The sequence below is a fragment of the Typopeltis vanoorti genome, chromosome 2 (genome assembly GCF_054136105.1).
Source record: "Typopeltis vanoorti isolate ZY-2024b chromosome 2, IOZ_Tvanoo_1.0, whole genome shotgun sequence".
NCBI lineage: Eukaryota > Metazoa > Arthropoda > Arachnida > Uropygi > Thelyphonidae > Typopeltis > Typopeltis vanoorti.
Window position 1 is genome coordinate 65,235,964 of NC_143550.1, and position 25,625 is coordinate 65,261,588.

General features: G+C 35.4%; 1 protein-coding gene across 4 annotated transcripts in view; it reads right to left on the reverse strand.

The window, feature by feature from the left end:
* Positions 1–25,625, reverse strand: part of pns (DENN domain containing pinstripe) — a 347,031-nt gene that overhangs the window by 65,234 nt on the left and 256,172 nt on the right. For all 4 annotated transcript variants that reach the window (XM_090411700.1, XM_090411683.1, XM_090411692.1 and 1 more), the window contains one exon: positions 13,609–13,754. In XM_090411700.1, coding sequence (XP_090267826.1) covers positions 13,609–13,754 — 146 coding nt within the window. The remainder of the gene's footprint in view (positions 1–13,608; positions 13,755–25,625) is intronic.

A 25,625-nucleotide genomic window follows, 5' to 3' on the forward strand; every position in this document is an offset into this window, starting at 1 on the left:
AGGGACGAAAATCCCGAGTTTCTGGGAGAAAAAATCCTCTACCTCCATCGGAGACTGGCTAACTCACCTTTAATCAAAAAAGACCAGATAAAGGTTCCTCACGTCATGGACAGGAATTGAACCCAGGTGTTTCTCACCAAAGGGCTTCATCTATACCGACTGAGCTACGGAGGCACACACACACACACAGAGACACTGATGATCCAAATGTTAAGAGTAGAAGGTCCTTTATAACTGCATAGTTGAGTAGGTGTCTGTGCTAGTCCACCAATGAAATGCCATTTAATTATCAAGAGGGCTGCACAGTTTCTCCCAACCTGTTAATGAATTGTTACTAATTAGAGGTGGGTGACTTGCTATATCTAGTCGCATGTTATTGGCCATTGTTGGCGGAAGATTGTGGATACCCGTTCTACTTTCATCGTGATTTCTAGTTTAGGAATTTGTTTAGGCGTGACAGCAAAGTTATGTCCTAGACTGAGAGCGTTCTTGGCATCTTCAGTGAGTTTCCGACGATAGGTTTACGACCACATGGATTAGATTGATGATTCTGCATGGAGAAGATATAGTATACAAAGCGCAATGCTTCGATAAGTTGAAACTGAAATTGTTCAGAAAACTGAACAGGTTAGCCTTCCTTAAACGATGTCGTGATATCATTCCATCTTTTCTGAAATTCAAAGAAAGTTACAATCGGCAAAGGCACATCATATTTATCAACGGCTACTCGCTTAGAGCTTAGTAAGCTAAACAGCTCTATCACAGCTCTACAACAAGAGCTAATCAATGTGTTAAATCCTGAAATGTGGACTGTCCTACAGCACATCTCCGAAGTTGCAGCAAAAAAAGAATTCACAAAAGTAAAAAGCAAAAACCTAAAGAAATATGAATTCCTACAACAGCGCCAACATACGAAGTCCCGACCGCAACCTCAACGAGACCACGTGGTCGTAAACCTATCGTCAGAAACATTCACTGAAGAAGCCAAGAACGCTCTCAGTCTAGGACATAACTTTGCCGTCACGCCCAAACAAATTCCTAAACTAGAAATCATGATGAAAGTAGAATGGGGTATCCATGATCTTCCGCCACCAATAGCCAATAACGCGCGATTAGATATAGCAAGTATTCTAAACAAGGCTAAGCCTCCAAAAAGCAATATGCCACGTAAGCAAATAACTACCCTAAAAAAGTTATATAATAATAAAAACATTATTATTACAAAAGTCGATAAAGGAAATGAAACAGTTATCATGAATCAAGAAGAGCATAACAGAAAAATGCAAGATCTCCTATGTGACAGTTCCACGTATCAAATTATACATCGAGACTCTATGATGTCTCAAAAGAAAAAAAGTCCGAAAATTACTGAAAAAAATGACATCATGGCCGAAAGAAATCATCAGGAAAATAAAACCAATTCATGTTAAACCACCCCGTATTTATAAATTACCAAAAATCCACAAAACTAATATTCCCCTATGCCCCATAGTCGACAGCATAGATAGTCCCACATATAAACTGGCCCGGCAATGAGCCAAGTCGCTTGCCCTCCTTACTGGCAACCCCTCTACTTTTGTAAAAAATTCAGTCCATTTCAAAACACTGGTTAAAAATCTAATCCTAAAAGATTCAGACATAATGGTTAGTTTCGATGTCACCTCCTTATTTACCAACATACCACTTATAGACACTCTTGATTTAATCAAGTCCATCCTGATATTTTTGAATTATTTAAATTTACCATGAATGCAGGTTACTTTACATGGGGAGGAAAATTCTACAAACAGATTAATGGTACTGCTATGAGTCCCCCCCCCCTCTCCACCATTAGCAAATTTTTACATGGAACACTTTGAAAACAAAGTACTTACCACAGCTACATACAAGCCACAAGTGTGGTTACGCTATGTAGAGGATGTGTTTGCCATCTGGCCCGCAAGAACAAGACACTTTGGATGCGTTTGTCACCTACCTAAACAGCCAACACCCAAAAATCCACTTCACAGTAGAAAAAGAATGAAATAACTGTTTACCATTTCTTGACACATTAGTCACTCGCCTTTCAGATGGATCACTATCTTGTTCTTTACAGAAAGCCTACATACACACAGGAAGATACCTACATAAATAATCACATTATCATTCAGTCCAACAGTACGGCATTTTAAAAACACTTACACACAGAACCAGAGCCATTTGTTCTAACGATACAGCTCTGACCACAGAACTCCAATATCTGTGCCATACATTCTTAGCCAATGGCTACAATCCCTACAAAATAGATAAAATACTACATAGGCCCATTACTCTGCCCTCCCCTAATACACAAGAATACAACATGACCATTTCTATTCCTTATATCAGAGGTACATCAGAAAAGATAGCCAAAGTTTTGTTGAAACATGGCCTTCGCCCCACTTTCAAACCTCATGTCAAGCTGGCAACTCTGATCCACTCGTCTAAGGATAAACTTTACCCTTTAGCACACCCAGGAGTGTATGAAGTTCCTTGTGACTGTGACTTGGCCTATTATGGGCAAACAGGAGGATCAGTGAACATCTGCCTGGAAGAACATGAAAGATACATTCGCTACTATTACTATTGCAATCTGAACTAGCAGACAACGCTTTGGACACTCCTTCACACGATGGAGGAAAACGAATGTGTTATTTAGGAGTCGTTATAGATTTGAAAGTTTATTTTTTGAGTCAGAAACGGCTTTGAAGAATTCTCCCAACCTTAACAAATATGGTTGCATTCATTTGCAAAAATTTGGGAGACAGTTATCCTAAGAAAAACTCCTGCATAGCTGTTTTTTTTTCCTCGTTAGAGGGCGCCGAAAATAGGACTTTGGATCTTTTGTAATTATATTGTTTCATTCACTCACTATCGCATGTACAAGTGTGTTGTGCTCTGATGATGATGCCGAGTTGAAAATCAGCGAAATATAAGCGTTAATAAAACATCTTTGTGAAAAAAGTGCGTGGAGTTGTTAATACCGTGAAAAATAAGTCATGAACCATTTATAGTGGGATAATTTACCTATATATGAAGACTTTGCATCATACTAATCTTGTATCCCATAATGCACAGAGTACACTTCTTTTTGGACATGCACATTGTCATGCTGTAAAATATCATGAGAAATAATTTTTGTTTAAAGAATTTTATAATAAATTTTGTCTGTAATAATAAAATAAAAGCATGTACTTAGTTGCAATAATATAAAATTGTAAAAGTAAAAATGCTGTTAAAGTGCACCTGCACTCTAGAATTGTTATTAAGAGCTTAAAAAGAAATAAGCCGGATTAGCGCTGAATGCCACGAGAATCGTAAGGTCAAGCAGCCAGCGATGACGTAGGTTCATTCGTTGCTTGTGGCAAATCCTGGGATGTTCCGAATGTAGAACAAAGGACTGAGAATAGAATAAAAGGGCAATACAGCACATGGTCGAAGGCTTTTTTTTTTGACCTGTAGCTGATTTTCTCTTAAACCTTGGCTCTTCACCTACGAGGGCTCCTTCCGGAGTAGAAGGATGATTGTTCTTTCCGCCGCCCGCTCGCTCTAGGCTGCGGATAGCCACGGCAGAATTCTGGTGTGTATGTCGAAATAAAATTATCAAGGATTGACCTGATGAAAGTATCCACGTGGTTCACTAAAGAAATCGGACTTTCCTCTCGAGATTTTGTTAACAAGCAAGCCTTCATTTTGCTTGCAGTATGTAATACGATTGTAACTAGAAATCGTAATAGAGAGAAAGAGGTTATTTGTTAACTGGGTTACATGTGAACATTTTTTATAAGGGAAGAAGTTGTTTTGTTCAAGTTGTCTAATTCATAAGATGCTTGAAGTAATGTCTGAAATAGTTTTATACAAGTAGTGAATGTGTTGGAAGAGAATTTAGTATAATATCCTTCCTAGAATAATTGTGCATGCTTATAAGCTAAATTGTACCATAGAAGATACTTTTATGTCAAGCAAGATTAAGTCATTCTGCTAGCGAAAGCATTATAGTTTATGTTGTTCAGAGAGCGAGTTAATTTATGATTTAACGTGCATTTTGTATGATTTAAGTTAATATTTAATCAAATTTTCTCTATGCTTTGTATTATGTCTTTGGCTTGATAATAAACATGTTTTGTTTTTATAATTACCTGGTTCTCATTCCTAAGTCAATGCACTATCCCGAAAAATATCAAAGAGCCTGCGGGAGTAAATTATAACAGCGAACCCCGACTTGCATTTTAGAAATTTGTACAGAAGTGTTAGATTAAATTTTGTCTTCTCGCCCTGACTTTCAAACAAAAAATTATATCAATTAAGTGGCGCAGTCGTTAAGATAAATAAATTCTTAATGTGCTCAGGGACTGTCATGTTAGATAGATCTTCAAAACGAGGTCTAACTAGCAGCAGAATAAGAGGGAGGACAAGAAGTAACGTTAAGTAAGGAATTAGATACAGATAAAAGAAAAGATAAGAGTTAAAGGATAAAGAATAAGAATAAATATAAAGGAAAAGGTTAAACTAAGAAGTACATAGAATATTACAATGGTGCAGCCATCGGCAGGATAACATAATAAAATTCACGTGAAGTGGATTGGGATAGTTTTGGCTTAAGGAACAGGTTAAACTAAGAAGAACATAAAATATTACAATGCATCATGGGAAGGGTCACTATCCAGACTAGTTTTGATCCTTATTGATATCTCATTAGCAGGGGCAGCTCGTGCATAGGCACTGCGGAACTGCAGCACCACAATTTTTCTCGATATATAAATATATTTATTAATTTATTTATATTTGCTTGTAATATTTAATTTTATCATCAACAATCCTATACAATTCTCCTATTTTGTATAAAAAATAATAAAAATCCATCTTGTAGCACTTAGGAGGGCAAAGGATGCAAGCAGCATTGTTTACCACAGTGTCATATTGCTACGCATGTAAGCATATGCACGTCATAGTGAGATGCAAGCTATTAGCGTAATGCAGCGCTGTTCATCGCATAGTTCAATTGTTGTTTATATGCAGTTTGCACCAGTAGTAGTGCTTATCGTGTTTACTCCATCTCTTTAAATGGACATCACAATTAAATACTTTAATTGTGATGTCCAAAAACTGTAAATCCATTCTTGTTGAAAGGCTTATATGCTGGTTAAACATGATAACTAATAATTAAGGATTCGACAGCGTGCACTAGAAATATAAATTAAAACAACTTTAATAAATACTTTCCGATATTTCGGCAACGTCACATTGCCACCTTCTATGGGAGCTTAAAATAAAGAACAGGTGCATGCAAGTACTACATAACAGCAAATGAGAAAAGAAGCAAGGAAGCTACGTTTTCCTAAAGTCCTGATGTGCCCCTGGCGGGCTATATTGGTCGTTATTAGCCTTTGGGCTGAAGTTCTTCTGATATATACAGGGTGTTCGGGATAAATTTGACATATTTATAATTAATTATATTTTTCCGTAAGTTACATGTATTAACACACACTTCTCTTCATTTAAAAGTTTGGACCCTTCTTCATTCATATACAAGATGTCAGAAAGGATGGATAGCTGGAACCCACCTGAATCATGGAAGAGAATAACTTGTATCATGATGATTCGTGCCCGCCATCAAAATAAGGATATTACGACTGCTGCCCAATGCTCCCTGAATACAGTAAAAACAATCAGGCATGAACTAGAGACTTGCAATGGTGACTACGAGGATGTAGCAAGAAGAAAGATCCCTAGCAGACGATCTGATTGCGTTCGTACAGCAGAATTCCTCGCAAATCTGCAGGAACAGGTGTTGAAGAACCCTGGCATTGGAATTCGGGCTTTGTTCGTGGAGTTGCTAACTGTAGTCAAGCCCTGGATAACAAGGGTAGCCAATGGTAGGCCGTATGTATGGCAGCAGGATTCGGCCCCTTGCCACACCTCTGGGAAAAGTCAAAAATGGTTGTCTGAAAATTTCTACGACTTCACCAGTCCAAATGTTTGGCCTCCAAACTCCCCAGATCTTAACCCCATGGATTATTTTGTATGGGGCGCAGTTGAAAAAGAAACCAATCGCACTTCCAGTAATACAAAAGCCCAGTTAATGGATAAAATTAAAACAGTTTTTGCGGCCCTTCCCAGGGAGACTGTAGCATCAGCTTGTTCGAGGTTCCGAAGCAGAATTGAAGCTGTGATCGATGCTAATGGTGGTTATTTTGAGTAAATCTTGTTGATAGTATTGTAATTAACTCTGCCTGTAATGTTTTTTTGTCAATTCATTAAATTTAATAGATACAAAGAAGATTTTCTTTTTCCTTACGAAACTGTCAAATTTATCCCGAACACCCTGTATTTCCCAAATTTGAGGCAGTCTCATGCATCCAAATTTGTTGAGGTTTGGCATGTTCCTAAGGGCTGAGGCAGATTCCATGAATAGTCTTTCATATTTGAACTTGCTGCAGTGTATTACTGTGGCTTTCTTCCACCTTATTCTGTGGCGGGTATCCAGAGCATGGTCTGCAAGCCCAGAGTGGCTATACTGGTGAAATCAGAAGTAGTCCTTGTGTTCTGAGATTCTGATATTTGCTGTCCTGCGTGTTTGGCCAAAGTAGGACAATTTACAGCTGCGAGGGACCTGGTATACACCAGGTAGGTCTAGGGGAAGTGGTTGGTCTTTAGTGGAGCGGATAAGGGATGCCAATTTTCTATATGGTCTGTAACAGACGGTTAAGTCATTTTTTTTTAGGATTTTGTTGATTTTTTCCGAGGTGCCTCGGATGTAGGGGATAGTGATGGATTTAGACTAATCTCTTTTGCGAAGGGGAGAGGTGGGTTGTGGATAATTGGTTTAAGTATTTTTTGGGAGGATATGGCTGAGAAAGTGTTAAGGATGTGATTTAGTTCAGTGGTTAGGGCTTGATCATTGGAACAAATAAGTTTTGCCCTGTTGAATAGTGTCTTAATCGCTCCATATTGTTGGGGGGGGGGGATTGCTGGTGAATGTATCTGCCCCACTAAAGACCAATCACTTCCCCTAGACCTACCTGGTATATACCAGGTCTCTTGCCGCCACTGCTCATTAGTGTGAAATAGACCATGGCCTAGTCATGAAGTTACTTCACATGCTCTCATTTGGGTGAGCTATTAGTGTGTTCTTGTCAAGTATAATTTACTTTGTAACTAAGCAGAAAATCTTGCTACAACCAGAGCCAGCGCTGGGGTCTTTGGCACACGCATGCAATTTCTATCTAAGCGCCCCTGTAATGATCCAGGAGAGTGTGGTTCTTTTACGATAATAAAAATTTTAATTATCTGCCATTTCTTAAATAAATTTTGATGGAACAGCCACACGTTGGTTCGCTAAATGTAATGAACCGGGGGTGTTGACTAGGCAGGATAATCATTTAAAAACAGAATATTCAAAAAATTCTCAAAAGTTAAAGCAAATTTTGATAAAGCCACTTTACTTTAATCGTTGAATATACAGGGATTATAGTCTTCTCACTGACCCGAATGGCTAACAAAATTAAAATGAATTTTAATTAAAGTTAAAATTTATTTGAACTAAAGTTTAAAAAATTCTTGCATTTTGTAAAATTTTTAAAATTGTAAAATTTTTTTAATAATTTTTATAAGTGGAACTATCTTTTAGAAAAATAAAAGAAACTCAAAATAGATGAGAAAATAAGAAAAGAATTCAGAAATAATTAGAACATTTCATATAAGTATTCAAAAAATGACATCTTTACAAAATAACAGAAAATAAATTAAATTACATAAATATACTTGAAAATTTTTTTATTAAAATTTCAAGGTTTTTGATTTCATTTTCACAAAATTAGAAATAATGGTCTTAACGTTTAATTCCACACATATATCATTTTTAATAGCTATTAACGCCAAACTAACAAGCCTTTTTTTTGTGACATACTTGTTCTTAAGTAGGTTTTAATCAATTTCAACTTGGAAAAGGAACGTTCTTCGCTCGCTACACTAACACATAAGGTTAATAGTATTCTTAAAACAATTGAAAAGTTAGGGAAAGATAAATTATTGGACACAATAAAATTAAGAATATCGAAAGGGCTTTTGAATATTTAAATTATCCTTCCGAAAAATATCCCGGAAAGCACATAACTCGTCATATAGTTCTATTGCATTTACGTCTTTATTGTCGCAGTCCTTCAAGAGAATCTCTCAATCGTCACAATTTTTTCGTAAATCTTCATTATTAATTTGTAGTAATCTATACAAGAAATTGAAATTATCATATGTTTTTAGTTGTTGAAAATGTTCTATTAACGAACACATTGCAACGTCTAGAAGTGTATAAAACATATTCACTCTAAATTTATCTTCTGGCGATTGTGGCCTTACATCGTGATGCTCGTAGTCAAATTGTCGTGTCTTCTTTCGTCGTCGAACTTCTGTACCAGTTTTAAATTCTTGTTCTCCATCCACCTCTTCACTGAGTTCTTTTGCCATTTTTAGAACTTCTTTAAAATTTATATCTGATCGATACTCTTGTAAGAATATTTTTAAGTTTTCGATAGATTCTAAAGCAAGTGTAATGTTCATATTTATTTGTCTTGAAGCATTTTACTCACAGGGTTTATTCTGTTAAATCATGCCAAGTTATAAGAGAGCAAATAAATTTGTAGTCCTTTATTTTTAGCACATAATGTTTGTGCCTCATGCTGAGTTTATTAAAATTTCAAAAAGTGCATCATAAATTTCTCCTAACTGATATCGTAGAGGGTGGGTATGCATTAATTTTACTTTCCCATCACGTTTCTGATGGCTGTTTCAATGTTAAACTTTTTATGAACTTTAAAACGATTGCCCAACGTTTGTAAGAGAATGAAAAGAAATTGTATATTCCTTGAATAATTGCAAAGAAACTAATTGTATCTGCATTCACTTTGGCTGCATCGTTGATTAAATTTAGAGTATGAGCAGCACATGGCATGTAAAGAGCTCGTGGATTTTTGTTCAAAAGCAAATTTTGGAGCCCATATTTTTTCCCTTTCATATTTGCTCCATTGTCATACCCTTGACCTCGCATGTCTTCAATGGGAATGTTCCATTTTTTCAGTTGTTCCATTATTGTTGCCCATAAACCACATCTTGTGGAATCTGATATATCTGGAAAACCTAAAAAGTTTTTCCTGATCTTGACAATTCCATTGTCACAGGAAACAAAGCGAATAATAATGGTCATTTGTTCTGTTTTACTTGTATCAGGTGTGCAGTCAAAAATTTTGGAATAATGTTTAGATTTTCGAAGTAATACTAAAACTGTATCCCTGATTGCGTTACTTAACGTTTCCAATATTTCATTTTGACTGTCTTTACTCAAATAGTGTATTCTATTGTTTCGTTGTAGGGCCCTTTCAACATGATTTTCCATAACGGGATCAAACTTCGCAAACAGTTCGACTAATTTTAAAAAATTGCCGTTACTCCTTTCATATAATTTATCAGATGATCCGTGAAAAGCTAAATTTCGACTACCAAGTAATTTTATAATTTCAATCAAGCGTTCTAAAACACTCGTCCAATGTTTCTTTTCCATTTCATACATGCTTTGAGTCTGGAAATCAATAGTAGTTTTGTTTTTTTAAATTTTTATCAAGTTCCTTCCACTTAAAGAAATTTTTCAAGTGAGTTAAACTAGTCTCATGTCTATGTAAAGTTGTACTTACATTTCTCCAATCGTTATAACCTTCTACAAGACTCAGTAGATGATTCAGTTGATTTAGTAGGTGTGAGAAGTTTGCAACAAAAGCAAAAAAAAGAATTTCAAGTTTCGGAATAAATGAGCCATGTTCTTGGCACGAGCTCCCGTTTTCCATTTTTCTATTATAGTACGTGTCGCCAAATTTACGACCATATGTATCTCTGGGATATATTATATTTTTCTTTTGAACAGGTCCAATTTCAATTAAAACAGCTCATAATTTTTCATCAATATTTCCCCATTCACCTGGATCTTCTAATTTACAGAGACTAGTAATGTGTCAGTTTTGTGGTCAACTACAACTAAATCTTGTTGTAGTTGACTAAATCCTAACTATTTTCACTTAAATCATATTCAATAGTTGCAATAGTACTTTCATGCAAACTGGATGATGTGCATGGTTCTTCAACTCTGATTTCTGATGTATTGAGTTGGTTACAATCTGCATCAGAATATTTTAATATTTTAACAAATTTATTAAGAGCCGCAGTTTGTTTCTTAATATCTGCTTCTTTCGCAGCATGACGCGTACGATTTTGTGCACCGAATAACTTTTTTTTAAATTTTTGATTCCATTTCTATTTTATACCCACAAGAAATTATTACACAACACGACACAGAGGCAAAATAATAGTTGGCACTGCATCAGTAGCCTACTGAGATGCGTACCATATGACTGGTTAACTAGCAACAAATGTTTTGTACGAAAATTTGTTTCTGCACATAAAAACCGTTCATCGTTTCACTTTAGATAGATTGCAGTAGACACAACATTCTGCAGGCAAGCATTTAGCCTGCTCTAGCTGCAAATTGTATACAGCCGGCTGATCAAAGAAGCAGCAATATACATTTTTTTTAAATTTTTATTCAGTGTATCCGGTCTTATTTATTTTGATATTGATCATTCTAAGAATTTTTTGTTTTTATGATAAAAATTTTGTTTCTTAAAAATTAACTTATGAACCGCTCCCTGGCGGCGGCTCCCGCATGCCCGCTTCCGCCTGCCCTGGCTACAACTATCTCTCATCCAGAGAATTTTAATAATATGGTAATATACAATTTTTATATAACACACACACACACACGCACTACACATCCTATAGTAAATCAATGCCATGTGTGAGCAGGAATCAGGAGAAAAGAAATCAGCTAATATTCTTTTTTGAAGAGTGCTGGAGGTTGCAGACTTTGGGGAATACTTCAAAGGAAAGGTTTTTCCACAAAACTGAGGTAGATGGAATGAAAGACAAATGGGAGTAACAAGCTCAGCGAGTAAACAATTCGGCTGTTTCATGCCACAATACATTTAGCAGAAATGGGAGTTATGATGGATGTCAGTTTGCTAAACTGTGTCCATGGAAATAACTGTAGAGGTGACACAATGCAGGAAGTGTCAGTCTGTGAGACATTGGTTGGAGAAAGGTTGTAAATTGGGTAGTTTCAGTAGCATGAGAAGCAAGATACTGAAACTACCCATAGAGTTTGCAAGAATCAGACTTGTTTACTCCAATGAAGTACATTTAAATTCAACTATCTCTTTCCGGAAACATGCAATTGTATGAAACTGTCCAAAACCCGACTGCTCTGCTTGTATGCCTACATCCAAGTGGTGGAAAGTAATCATGGTCAATTATTTTTTACACCCATTAAATCACACATGTAACCTACGTATTTAACTGACTGTACATTGTTTCCTTCGAACTCAGTGCGTTTTTTTGTTCACACAGCTGTGACTGAGGTTCAAGTTGCAAATGCTAGATGCCATATTGCAGATTGAATGTTATTTTACTGTTTCTTTTTTTATTTCTCCTGATAATGTCCTTGTAACAAAGATGAAATATGTGATGCAATAAATCTATTTTTTTAAATTTTTTTGCCAGTAGTTATTTACTTATAAATGTTCTATATGCATGGTTCCTTAAAAAGTTTCATTTAAAACAGTTATGTTTTGAAAGCACATAATTCCACTACGCTTGCTGTAGAAAGCTTTTTCATTTGGCTACAAAGTAAATTATACTTGACAAAAATAATTGTTTAACTCTTTATCCAAGTGCAATCAAACAAAGTTTGCATGTCAAGTATCTTTACGCAGTCATGTAATGAAAAATGTGTGGTATATAATACTATTTTTTAAATAACGATTTCACAAATTAAAAGGAAACTAGAATTTATTTAAATATGCTTATATATTTTGTTTAATGTAGTGTGAGCATCATTCAGGGAGAAAGTAGAAGAATTGGCTACAACATTTGAAATATGAACAGAAAAATGGGTCATACAGCATGTGCATGCTTCCACGTGTCTCAAGTAGGAGGAAACACTATTAAAGTTCCACAGGAAACGAGTCCAGTTATATAATTTAAAAATAAATACATAAACAAACAATTAATTGCAATTACTTCCAAAATCTTACAGATGGGCATACATTCTGTTCAATTAAGAGTAGGATGGTGGCATAGGGGTTCAAAACAATTCAAGAAATATATATACCATCAAATTTAAACCTATTGTGGTGCAACATCCCAAAAGTTAGCTTCTTTCACACTATCACATTTGTCCTTGCCTGGACAGAAGAACATTTATCAAATACCCTGTCAACGTTGTTACTTTGGACAAACTGGCCATTCTGCTGAGAATCAGAATCCAAGAACATCAAGATTATATATTTCTGAAATCAGAAGGTTCAGGTCTTGCTTCTTCATGCAATCGACACTAGACACAAGAGTTCACTGGTATCAAACAAAAATGATGCACTACAATAAGTTTAAATGTTATCATCTATTTCTTGAATTGTGTGAAGCCCTATACCACTGTCCTAATCTTAATCTAACAGACTGTATGTCTATTCTCTCAGTTTTGGGAAATAACTGCAATTAATTGTTTATAATTTTTATTTTTTTAATGACATAACCATATCTGTTTCCCTGGAACTTTAACAAGATTTCCTCCTACTCATGCAGCTTCAACTGAAACTGTTATTTTAAAAATATTATTACTTCATGACTAGGCTATTTGTATGTAGAGGTTAAAGACTTCACATCAATTGTATTAGTATCTCATTGTGCAAAGCACACTTTCTTTCAGATGTACATAATGCTATGAATTACGAGAATGTCACTACCCAGATCAGTTTTGACCTTCATTATGGTCTCATCAGTGGGAGACAGACCAGGAATATAACAAGGTATCTTCCTGGGTAGTGGCCCTCCATAATGCATTGCATCAAGTGCATCTGAAAGGAAGTATGCTTTACATTATATGATGCTAAGGCAATTGACATGAAGTCATTAGTTTCTCTATATAAGCAGTCTGGTGATGAAGATACTTCAAGCACAATCTTTGTCTACACTTGGATGAAGGATTAAACAAAAATATAATTTCTTATCAAGTATAATTTAGGCTTGCAAAATGTATGATGATATCTGATACTATTAATAATAAAACTGGAAATATTAACATCAATGATAAAAGAATACAATCATAATCTTTATTATTTTTTTAAATTCTGTGCTTTCCTCAAAAATCCAGCATAATAAATGCATGCAAGATGCAAATATTCAATAATCATGAAGAATATTTTACTCATCAAAGATTGAAATGTCTGTGCATAATTTCTAAAATAGCATCTTTAATCAGAGGAAGTTTCTGTATGTGAGCATGCAGATATTCCATGAATTTAGTATCTTATTTACTCTTGATTTTGCTGGATCATTTTGCACTTTCATTACTACTTCACTTCACCTACAAAATGAGTGGGTGAGGGAAAGAGAGAGAATGTTCAATATCAAATTTTAACACTGGGACAAAATACTACTATTCTGAAACTTAATATTAACCTTAACAAGTTCTGGATAAAAACTTTGGATACTTACATGGAAGACAATTTCCAGGGCTTGCTTAGGTAATCTTATTATTCCAGTTTCTCCAAGAGTACCAGCCACACTAATCCATGAATTTGCTGATGTTGTTGAAGCACTCATTTTTCGACTAGGAAATATTACTACATGATATGGCATTACTATGGGAAATAAAATTTTCACTACATCAAACTATTATATATAAGAAATACACTAAATAAAAACTGCAATCAAATTTATAGGCAGACATATACAACAATCTATTAATCATATAAACTACACCAGTAAAAAATGGTAGCTGGATCATCAAAATGAGAATAATGTACAGGTAACTCTCATTATACGCATTTTTGTTATCCATTTTTGCATATATGGGGTTTGCTGCTTCTTACTCAAGGTTGAGGAAACTTCTGTGCATGCACCTTGTTTCCTACCTCCATCCACTGCACTTAATATCCATTTTATGTCCGTAGTGCCTTATTGTTTATGTAGTATTGTATTTATCAACAAATATGAAGATCTGATGAACGATGAAAAGCAATTGACACAATTTGCTGCAAGTCGTGAATGGTTCAATAGCTATATGAATCACGATGTGTTCCGCAATCTCAATATGAGTGGTAGGGCTGCAACTGCAGGTCCTGTTGCTACTGAAGAATTTCATGATCTATTCAACGCAAAGAATATAGGTGGTTACATACCAAAGTAGGTGTTTAACCTAAACGACCTAAATGCTAAGCTGCACTGACATGTCCAACAAAGAGAAGACAGTATCTAAGTTTAAAGGTGCCAAAGACCTCTGCCTATTGCTTTCGGGAGGTTTCTGGAGCAGGGGGGGATTACAAAATAAGACATTTCATGATGTGTCACTCAGAAAACCTGAGGTCACAGAAGGGATATGCGGAGGCAAAACTGTCTGTTGTTTGGAGAGCGAATAAGAAGGGCTGTATAATATCACAGATTTTCAGTGAATATTTTTGGGAGAGCTGCATGATATACTAATCTTGAAAATAAAGGACTACTTTAAGAGTTATTTGTTTTATATTTACTGAATATTTTATTTACTACTTTTATGACTTAATGTGTATGAAAATAGGTACATTTTCAATTGAATTAATCTTCAAAAATTGGACTTGCTTGTTTGGGAACACAACATCTATTATGGATAAGGATTTATAGATAGTACGAGTCCAATGAGATATCATATTCTGTAGTAAATCAAGAGATATTCACTATAATCAGGGAAAGAAATTAACAAACTTAAGTTACCTTCAAATGAACTGAAAAATATATACATATATATATATATATATATATATATGCGAATTCATTTTTTATTCGGTTGGAATATTATGAAAAAGTTTTAATGACTGTTACCGAGAGATAAAAAGATGACAAGATATATTTAAAAAGATACTACTAGTTTACTAGTTTCGTTGAATAGATCAACATCCTCAGGTATCACAATCAAAGAAATATATAAAAAATTACAGAGACTTAAAATTGTAATAACAGAACAAGTATAAAAAGACAGTAGCGTGTTTGAAAAACAAATGCGAGTATGAGTTCCAAACAAACGTATACTACGCGCTATCACGCGTGCGCCAGTACTGAACAGAAGCAACGTGTGCATCAGAGAGATTGCAACTCAAGCTGTTGTTGATATGAGAGGAATCCAGAGAAATTTCCCTGGATTCGACAATCTTTCTTTCGAGTTCATCGTAGCATAGCACACATGGATGTTAGAAGTTTGAGTCCAGTTTACAATGTGTTGGCGGCCTTCGTCTGAGTTAGCTGAAAAGAGAACGTGGCTAGCGAGAGCGCTAGCTCTAGTCCAGTTATAGGAGATATCTCTACAGTGTTCATCCAAACGTAGAAGGATGGATTTGGCAGTCTGCCCATAGTATGGCTTTCCACAATCACACAAAATCTTGTACACTCCTGGAAACTGAGTAGGAAGATGTTTCTGCTTATGTTTGCTAAGTAATGAATGAAGTTTTGGCTGATGATGCAAATCTATGCAGAATGACTTGAAAAGGCTATAATTGTGGGTATGTAAAAATGGTTATCGTTCAAAGTTAGTAAATGAAAAGTTAGAAAAGTTACGCCCTTTGGAGCGATGAGATATCCAATAGTATATTATATTGATAGATTATGCTAGCCTGATTATAGGCATCAGGCCAGTGCTATTGGCATCTGAGTAAGAAGGATAGGAAGTTGAAATTCACAGCAAAGACTACAAATACAACTCAGATGATAACTGCAATGTGAAATGTACATTGACATGTAAGGAAGGAATAAATATAAGAAAGTTGTCTCGCCTCTTTACAAGGCCTAATAATTCACCTGGACTATTGTGCACAGATCCAAGGTGATGCAAATATAGTGGAAAGGATGCAAAGGATAGCATTAAAGATGATATTAGGTAGAATGTAGATTATGAGGACAGACTGAGAATGCACGAACCACAGACACCAGCAAACAAGAGAAAGAGGGGTGATATGATAGACTAAAAAATTTCTGAAATGGTATATGGATGCTGACCAGAAAGACTGCATCAAGCATTTAAGCAAGGCTTTTGTGCACCCTCCTAAATTCGGGAATAGTATTTTAAGGCTGGGAATGTTAGAGATATAATGCCAGCCTGGTTGGCCGAGTGGTTAGCATATCCGCTCTCCAGCCAAAAGCCTGCAGGCTCGAATCCCACTGTGGGCATGGATGTTTGTGATTGTGTGTGGAAATACTAGTGGCGGTGGTAGGCAGTAGATGGCGTTGGTGGAGACAGAGTTGTAGAGTAGGTACCCTCCCTCGATGAGTCTTTGGACTCCCCTGGAGGTGTCGAATAATAATAATAATGTTCGCATAAAGACATTAAGGTCTTTCAAAGGCTAAGATATTCCTAGAAGAGAGGAAAGAGGTGTGAATCTCACCATTCTTGCAGATATGTATTATGAAAGGTAAAGAAAAATAGTGATATCTTTCTTTCAAGAAATAAAACAGAAGCATGTTTTTGAAGCAATGAAATTCACAAAGAAGTTGTCTTCATCCATGAGAGAATGGCATGGAGGATCAATATTTGAGCCATAATTTTGTAAGCATCAAGATTTTCAACAATATTTGTCATATGATGGAAAAATAGAGTAAACTGTTATCAACAAACCTATGGTAAAATTCTGGGTCAGTAAGTTTAGGAGAAAGAGTGTAGACCAAAGTGCACGGTCCTAGGATACTCCAACTCTGCTGGGGAAATTGGCAACCCAATTTTACAAAGGTAGGCTATGAGGCCTGGACATATGATAATTGCATATAATCTCTGGCAAATTTTCTATCTGCTTTATAACTCCAGACAGCACTTTGTGCAAGGGGGTTGCGTAACTCGTTTATATTTAATGTGGCTATTTTAAAGTTTAAATCCATGGTTGGTTTTATGAAATTTGGAATATATCGGTCTCTGCTATACAAATCAGGCTGTCATATAGGATGTCTCTTTCTCTATCATTTAGGATTGGGATTTCACTAAATTGTTCTGAGGTGATGTTCTTAATATCTTGTATATTGAGTGAGCCCCAGTTAAAGCTTACTCTAGCTGATGGGTCGCTCTTTCTTATCCTCCGAAAAGCTAATTTTCCTATCTTGTTCATCTTTGTAAGGAACCTCTTTCTTATCCACATGAGATTGGCTAACTCCCCTACAACTGAAAACCCTGCATGTATAAAGATTCCTCATATTCCAAATAGCATCTTTGCAACTGAAGAGCAAAAGGTCATGTAATCATTGTTATTATACTATACAGGTATCTCCCATAAGATGGTAGTTGGGCCGTGATAAAATGTCTTGGAAATATCAAGAGAAATCACAGGACTTTCTCCACTTCTTTCCATGAACAATCTTGACTAAGAGATCTGCTGTTGATCAAAAGTGACAGAATTGACATTGCTGCCACTGATGGAAGTGTGGGAGTTGTTCTTAACTGGTATATATATCAGAAAATAGTCATATGTATTTTCCCATTGGGAATGATACATGCAATCCTCTTTCTTATTTTTTAAGGCAGTAGTGCTGTTTTTAAGAAAACTATATTAATGAAGAAAAAATAATTCAGTGGACAAACACACATGATACAAACACTGGCTCATATCTTGCTGTTTGATTGAAACTCTCTCCTCCCTACCTTTTTTTAAGGTGTCAAGCACAAACTCAGCAATGAACAAAATAATGAATCTCACACCATTCTAATTATCTACTATGTAGATGATGTCTTTGCTGGGAATAATTCAACTAGATATCTTCCTACAAAATATTATTAATTACCTTCATCACAAAATTTCACAATGGAACTTGAATCACATGGAATCATATCTTTCTTGATGTTCTTATAAAAAGAGATTTAGATGGCTTCTTATAATCTGTTTTTTTTGCAAATCTTCCTTTTTGGGTTGATAATCGATCACACTTCAGTTCACCTCTCAAAAATATGGCATTATTAAATGCCATCTTTGCAGGGCTTATGTTATCTGTCCTTTGTCCAATTTACTTCAAAAAGAAAGGTGCTTAGGGGTCAAAACTATGTAACTGAGAGGAGACCTCTCAGTTACATAGCCTTCAAAGGAATGCGGAGAATGGACAAGGGCTTCTGACCTAATGTCCAATCTTCACCTTCTCGTGGTGCACTCTGTTAGGTATCTACCTGGATACTGAACGGACGAGGATGGGCTGGCAATTTGGGATTTAGCCGACCAAATTGTATTCTTATTGGCTTAAACCAAAATTTCAATGATGGTACAACATGACAGAATTTCATGCCGGCTGGGACATTGCCCAGTTAAACAAGCGAAAAGTCAGCTACTGGAACAAATCCTAAAACTTACCCCAACTCAACATCACCAGAGTTCAAGATCAGTACTATCAACATAAGAAGCCTGAATGGCAAAGAAATGGAGCTAGCTGAGGAATTGGATAAGTACCAGATTGACATAGTAGGGGGTGACTGAAACAAAAAAGACAAAAAGTGGTGAGATCTTTCTGAGCAATAAATACAAAATGTTATATTCAGGCAATGACAATCAAGGAAAAGAAGGAATAGCCATAGTATTCAACATAAAATACAAGGCTAATCTTCTTGAATGGCAGGCAGTCTCAAGTAGAGTGATGTGGGAAAATATGAGAATGGGGAACTGAACAATGAGACTTATTTGTGCCTATGGTCCCACAGGTTTTAAGGTAGAAGTGGAGGAATTTTTTGAGGCTTTAGAGAAAGCAACTGACACAATAAAAAAAAGGAAAAGTTGGTCCTTGTTGGAGATCTAAATAGCATAGTAGGAAATGATTGTCAGACATACAAAAATGGTTTGGGAAAATTTGGAGAAAAGAGCAAAGCTAATAATAATGTTGTCTGCTCAGAACATGGACTGGTTATTACTAACACAATGTTTCAACATAAAAATGTGCACAAATTCATGGAGAGAAGAGGCAAGGAATAAGAAAAGTCTCATTGACTATGTTATTGTTGATAGTGATGATTTCCCACTGGTGCAGGACACCAGAGTGTACAGAGGATTTGAAATTGGAAGTGATCACTATATAATCTTGAGTAGGATAAAATTGAATTTCATATTGAAAAGAACATGTAAGAAAGTTTTAAAGAGAAATTGAGTTGAGCAGCTCTCAGATGTGAACTATAGACTAAAATACAGAAATATTATTCATGAAAAAATGAAAGAGTTTGAGAGCAGGAACCAAACCTTGGAGATTCAGTGGCAAGCCCTGAAGAAAACACTGATTGATTCAGCCAGAGAGGCATGTGGTGAGGTTGTGTGCAAGGATAGAAAAATCAGAACTCCATGCGATGAAAAGTTCCTGGCATATAAGTCAGCTTGCGCTCTTAGAGAATACAAAGACAAATGATAAGAAAGCTAAAACTGTGTAAAACTGGATAAACAAGTCACGGCAGGACTTTGGCAAGAACATAGAAAATAAATATCAAGAAGGTGGCAAGATATTCTGGAGGTTGTTAAAGAAGCTCAGAAATGGAAGAAAGATGCTGTAAAAGGAATTAGAGATGATAAAGGTGACATCAAACAGGAGAAAAAGATAACCTTGAAGTATGGAGTAAATACTTCGAAAAATTGCTATGAAACAAGCAGTGATAGCAAAGGGGTAAAAACCACTGAACAGGCATACAGTCAGGAATACATATCCATACTTAAAGTAGAAAAAGTTATCAAAGGCTTGAAATGTGGAAAGGCAGCAGGAGTAGATGATATTCGACCAGAAATGCTGAAGTATGGTGGTATATAAAAGTCTTACAGTGGCTGCACTGCATAGTTCAGAAGGCTTTGGCAGAGGGACAAATTCCCGATGATTGGAGTAGAGCTCTCATAGAACCCATATATAAAAAGGGAAATAAAACTGAATGTGAGAATTACAGAGGTATTTCTCTACTGAGTGTTCCTGGTAAGATATATGCAAGTATACTTGAGAAACAGATGAGAAGGATTGTGGAAGAGAATCTTGGTGAAGAACAAGCTGGATTCAGGCGAAATAGATACTGTCAGGTTCAGATTTTTACTTTATGACAGATGGTTGAGAAATCATTGGAATATAACAAGATCTGTATTTAAGTTTTGTAGATCTGGAAAAGGCATATGACAAGGTGACAAGAGAGAAGCTATTCCAAATGCTACAGTAATATGGTGTTAATGGGGCATTATATCAAGCAATACTTTGTCTTTATTTGAGCTGTAAGTCAGCAATTAGAATTGAAAGAAGTACAGGAAGATGGTTTAATGTTAAATCTGGTGTCAGACAAGGATGTACATTATCCACTCTCATTCATTATCTACATGGATCACATTATAAAGGAAAGTGGTATTAAACCTGATATCAAAATTGGAGGTGATAATCTCAGCTCTTTACTTTATGTGGATGATGTTATACTTCTAGATAAATCCGCTACAAGTCTGCAAGATTCTCTGACTGAATTGAATAACTGTAGTAATAGATATGGTATGAAGGTCAGCAATAAAAAGACAAAGACAATGAAAATAAGCAGAAACACTGAAAATATCAACTGCATTGTGAATGGAGAACTTATAGAACAAGTAAAACATGTCAGCTACTTAGACATGATTTTTAGTGAAGATGGTAAGTTAAATATGGAAATAGATAACAGAATCAACAAAGCTGGTATGGTAGGAAGTCAACTGAATAAATTTATATGGAATAACAGAGAAATTAGCCAAAACACTAAATTAGCTTTATACAAGACAGAGTTTAAACCAATTTTAACTTACAGATATGAGATCTGGGTTAGAAGATAAAACACTTGACCAAAGAGACTAGAGACTGCAGATATGAGAGTCCTGAGAAAGATTAGGGGCACGAACAGCTGCCATCAATGGCAATATCATATTAAAAATGAGAATATTAGGAAAGAACCTGATATTACCAACATCCAGGAATGCATTAGCAGAGCTAATCTCAGGTGGTATGGTCACTTAAGCAGAATGGGAGAAGAAAGATTAGCAAAATAAGTGTTTTCTGCCAGGTTGGCAGGAAAAAGACCCAGAGGAAGACCAAAATATACGTGGATTGATACAGTAAAAAGTACCTTAGAAGACAGAAATATAAGACCTGATAATATTGGAGTCTTGACATTTAACAGACTGATTTGGAGGAAAGTTGTAAACAGGAAGTTAGTAATGATGTAAATTTTTCATGTAGTACTAATCATATCCTGCACACCCCTTGAGGGTGTGTGTGTGTATTAGGAATTTGATGATGATGATGAAAAAATTTCTACTGTTAAAGAAACTGCTATTCTCAATGGTTGCAACTCCAAAACAGTAAAGATTATTAGCCATTTATTACACCCTCTATTAGAAACAGAATCGCCATCCCATACATTAAAGGTATTTCAGAATGCATTTCGTGCATTCTTAAAGATGTTTAATATTTCCACAACTTTTATGCTTATAGAATTCAATTAGCTCACTAATACATCTCCAAAAGATAAAATTCCATCTCTACTCCACACAACTGCAAGTTATTCTACTTTAAACAAACAGACTGATCTGTTTCTATATGCCTTTCTGAACACCAATCCTACATTTCTTCCAAGAAACAACAAATCATGTCTATCAGAACATACGATTACTAATACTAGTCATAAGATCCTTTGGAATGATGCCAAATTACTACACAGTTCTTATAAAGATGAGCATCTCTTCAAATATATGGTTTATTTATACAAGTTTTTTTCTTTTCTTTTTAAATAATCACATATCGACACACTTCGACTGATCCTAATAGTATAATTATCTACCTGGCTGTCTCATGACCTCACATAAGGAGAGATTCCATTCCCCATGTACCTTCATTGTTGTTTAATTTTTTGATTTCTCTTTTACACTGACAAAGATTCCCAAATATGTGAAAATCAAAATATTTGTAATAAACCTATCTTAATTAAATATTTGCAACTGTATCTACATGCTCCTTATTTAGAATAAGTAACATGTAATAAGTATTTAGTCTATATTTAAGTTGTAAGTCAGCAGTTCGAATTGAAAGAAATACAAGATGGTCTGATATAAAATCAAGAGAAAGACAAGGATGCATGTTATGAAAGAAAGCAGCATTAAACCTGATAATAAAATCAGAGATATCAAACTTGGCTCTTTGCTTTATGCAGATGATGCCATACTGCTGAACACATCCTGTGCAAGTCTCAAGGGTTCTCTAACTAAATTGCATAACAGCTGTAACAAATTTAGTCAGCTTTGACATTACGGCACTGCTCACCAATACGCCTTTGACAGAGACCATTGACATTAAAATGTATTTGTGTAAAAATGTAAAAAAACAACAACATTAAACTGCCATATATATCCAGAACATATACAAAGCCTACAAATACATTTTTTAATCGACTATAAATTAGTGTTCATCACGAAATAAAGTTGGTAACACTTCCAAAACCTACAAAATCTCACACATAGAAAGAAATACTAGAACATCACCCAATGTAGTATACAAATTTCCCTTGCCAACAAGATTGTAACGTCACCTACACAGGTTCCATGATCAGATCTTTATGATACAGGAACAATTCTGTGACTGCAATATACCAATCCCAGAACATTTAAGCAATAAGAAACATAATAAACAAAAGAAAAACAAAATACAGGAAAAACAGAAATAGCAGCCCATGCTCTTGAACAAAAGCATACTCCCCACAAATTGATAAAGCCATAATAATAGACTTACAGGAAAATGAAACACTGCTTAGAATATTGGAAACAATTGCCATAAAATGTGACAAAAATTCAATAAACATTCACCACCCCTATATAATCTCTGAGAGTTGGAAGCTCCAAAACATAAAAATTAGGTCACGACTCCGACCAATAGAAAACAACACCAATACATCCAAGATAAAAAACACCAAGCCAACATTATACAGCCTCCACTTTTCCGATGAGCTCTGAAGATGACACACAGTTGAAACGGCTCCCACCCCTAATCTTGTTTCATCATGTTCTATCCTTCTCCAAAAATTTCTATCTTTCACCTTCCCAAAAAATTCACAGACCACCCTTAAAACCCAGAGTTTAAACACATACCTCTGTCTTACTAACATCTCTCTATCTCCATACTTCTGTGCCTCCCCCTTTTGATCATACTTCAGCAACAAAATCTTTATCGCCATATATGCTGGATGCTGCTTAATAATAAGAAGACAAACAGGAACATCCTACAAAGGTATGTCCAAAATTATTCCTTCCTTATATTCTTCATGTATGTATATATTTAAAACATCAGTAATGCCCTAAAAATTGAGTAAAAAGCCAATGACATCATAAAAAGAATACTCCTAAAGAAAAACAGACTAAATAGCCATAAAAAATTAAAATAAAATATTAATGTTATATTTTTTTGGTAAACTTTTTATTTATTTTTTATGTAGCCTGGAAACACTGCTCTAGAGACCAAACATAGAACTTTTTCAAATCACTTTTCAAACCTCCAATAAGCAGGGTGATGGTCACAGACCAAGTGATGAAATTCATCTCCTATCTAAAGACAATCATAAACATCCATGATCATGGCAGAATTCAAACCTTCAAACCTGTTACTTGGAGAGTGGATGTGCTAAGGCAGTCATTTATTTACATCAGTTATGCAAACAAAAAATTTACAATAATTTCTGCAAAAAATTTTTCCTGAAACAGAAAATATTTTCCATTTTTAGCAATAAGATTGTTATGTTTACAGACGACTGTAGAATTAACTCGTGTTGCTCTTTTCATTTCACTAAGAACTGTGACAACAGTAATGCAAGGCCTGCAGCCTATCTCTGTGTTTGATACCCATCAGCACTAAATTTAATAATTTTAATCTCAGCTATTAACAGTAAGTTTTATTTGCTGTTATTATTATTATCATCATCAAATTCCTGCCATGTACCCTCAAGGTGAGGTGTACAGAATATGATAGTACTACATGAAAAATTTACATCATTACTAACTTCCTATCTACAATTTTCCTCCAAATCAGTCTCTTACTTGTCAAGACTCCAGATCTTGTATTTCTATTGTCTAAGGCACTTTGTACTGTATCAATCCACCTATATCTTGGTCTTCCTCTTGGTTGTTTTCCTGCCAAAGAACACCTGTTTTGTTAATTTTTCCTTGCTCATTCTGTTTAAGTGACCATATCACCTGAGATTAGCTCTGCTAACACATTCCTGGATGCTGACAATGTCAAGTTCTTTCCTAATATCCTCATTTTTAATATGATATTGCCATTGATGCCATCTGTTCATGCCTATAATCTTTCTCAGGACTCTCATATCTCTGGTCTCTAGTCTTTGGTCAAGTGTTTTACTTCTGACCCAGCTCTCAGATCCATAAGTTAAAACTGGTTTGACCACTGTCTTGTATGCAGCTAATGTAGTGTTCCGACGAATTTCTCTCTTATTCCATATGAATTTATTCAGTTGACTTCCTACCATATCAGCTTTGTTGATTCTGTTGACTATTTCCATATTTAATTTACCATCTTCACTAAAAATTGTGCCTAAGCAGCTTAAATGTTTTACTTGTTCCACAGGTTCTCCGTTCACAAAGCAGTTGACATTTTCAACGATTCTGCCTATTTTCATTGTCTTTGTATTGTTGACCTTCATACCATATCTATTACAACAGTTATTCGATTTAGTCAGGGAATCTTGCAGACTTGTAGCAGATTTATTTAGAAGTATAACATCGTCCGCATAAAGCAAAGAGCTGACATTAACATGCTGCTGTTATTAACAACTATAAAATAAAGTAATAGTTATAAACAGTTTATAATTCACATTATAAAACACCAACACCTAGAGAGAGAGAAAGATGCAATGAGCAAAGATGCCACGAATAAACTGAGTCCACAAAACTGCACATCAGCTGATTCACAGCAGCATCAAGTCACTAAAAACCATTGAATGAGCAAATGTGGTACTGCATAAATGGGCACTGGTGATAACTGAAAATCACTGCAAGTGGGTCATCATGAAGTGAAGCAACATAAGGCAGGACATTACTGTGCTCTTATCTTTTAATGCTGTGATAAGAAGTAATGTTTAGGGATAAAAAAAATTGTTTTGCATTTTTAAGTTATATTTTTCTAATGAATCATTCTTTTGCAATGGTACCGGAAACAAATATCCCATCAAACCATCTGCAGCGCCACCTTTGAATCCATGAGGGATGTCCAGAAAGTAAGTTCCGATGGGCTGTAGTAGGAGAAACAAAAATATACTTACAAAAAAAACTTCATTGGAAATTAAAGTAGACATCTTTTACTACTTTTCTACGTAATTTCCACCATTGTTCAGCCACTTATCATAACGGGGCACCAAGAGTTGTATATCCTCATCATAGAAGGTTGCCGACCATGACACAAATTGACTGCTTCTTTGACCTTGTTGTCGTCTTGAAACCGCTGGCCACCAAGTAAAGATTTCAGATGTTTGAACAGGTGAAGGTCGC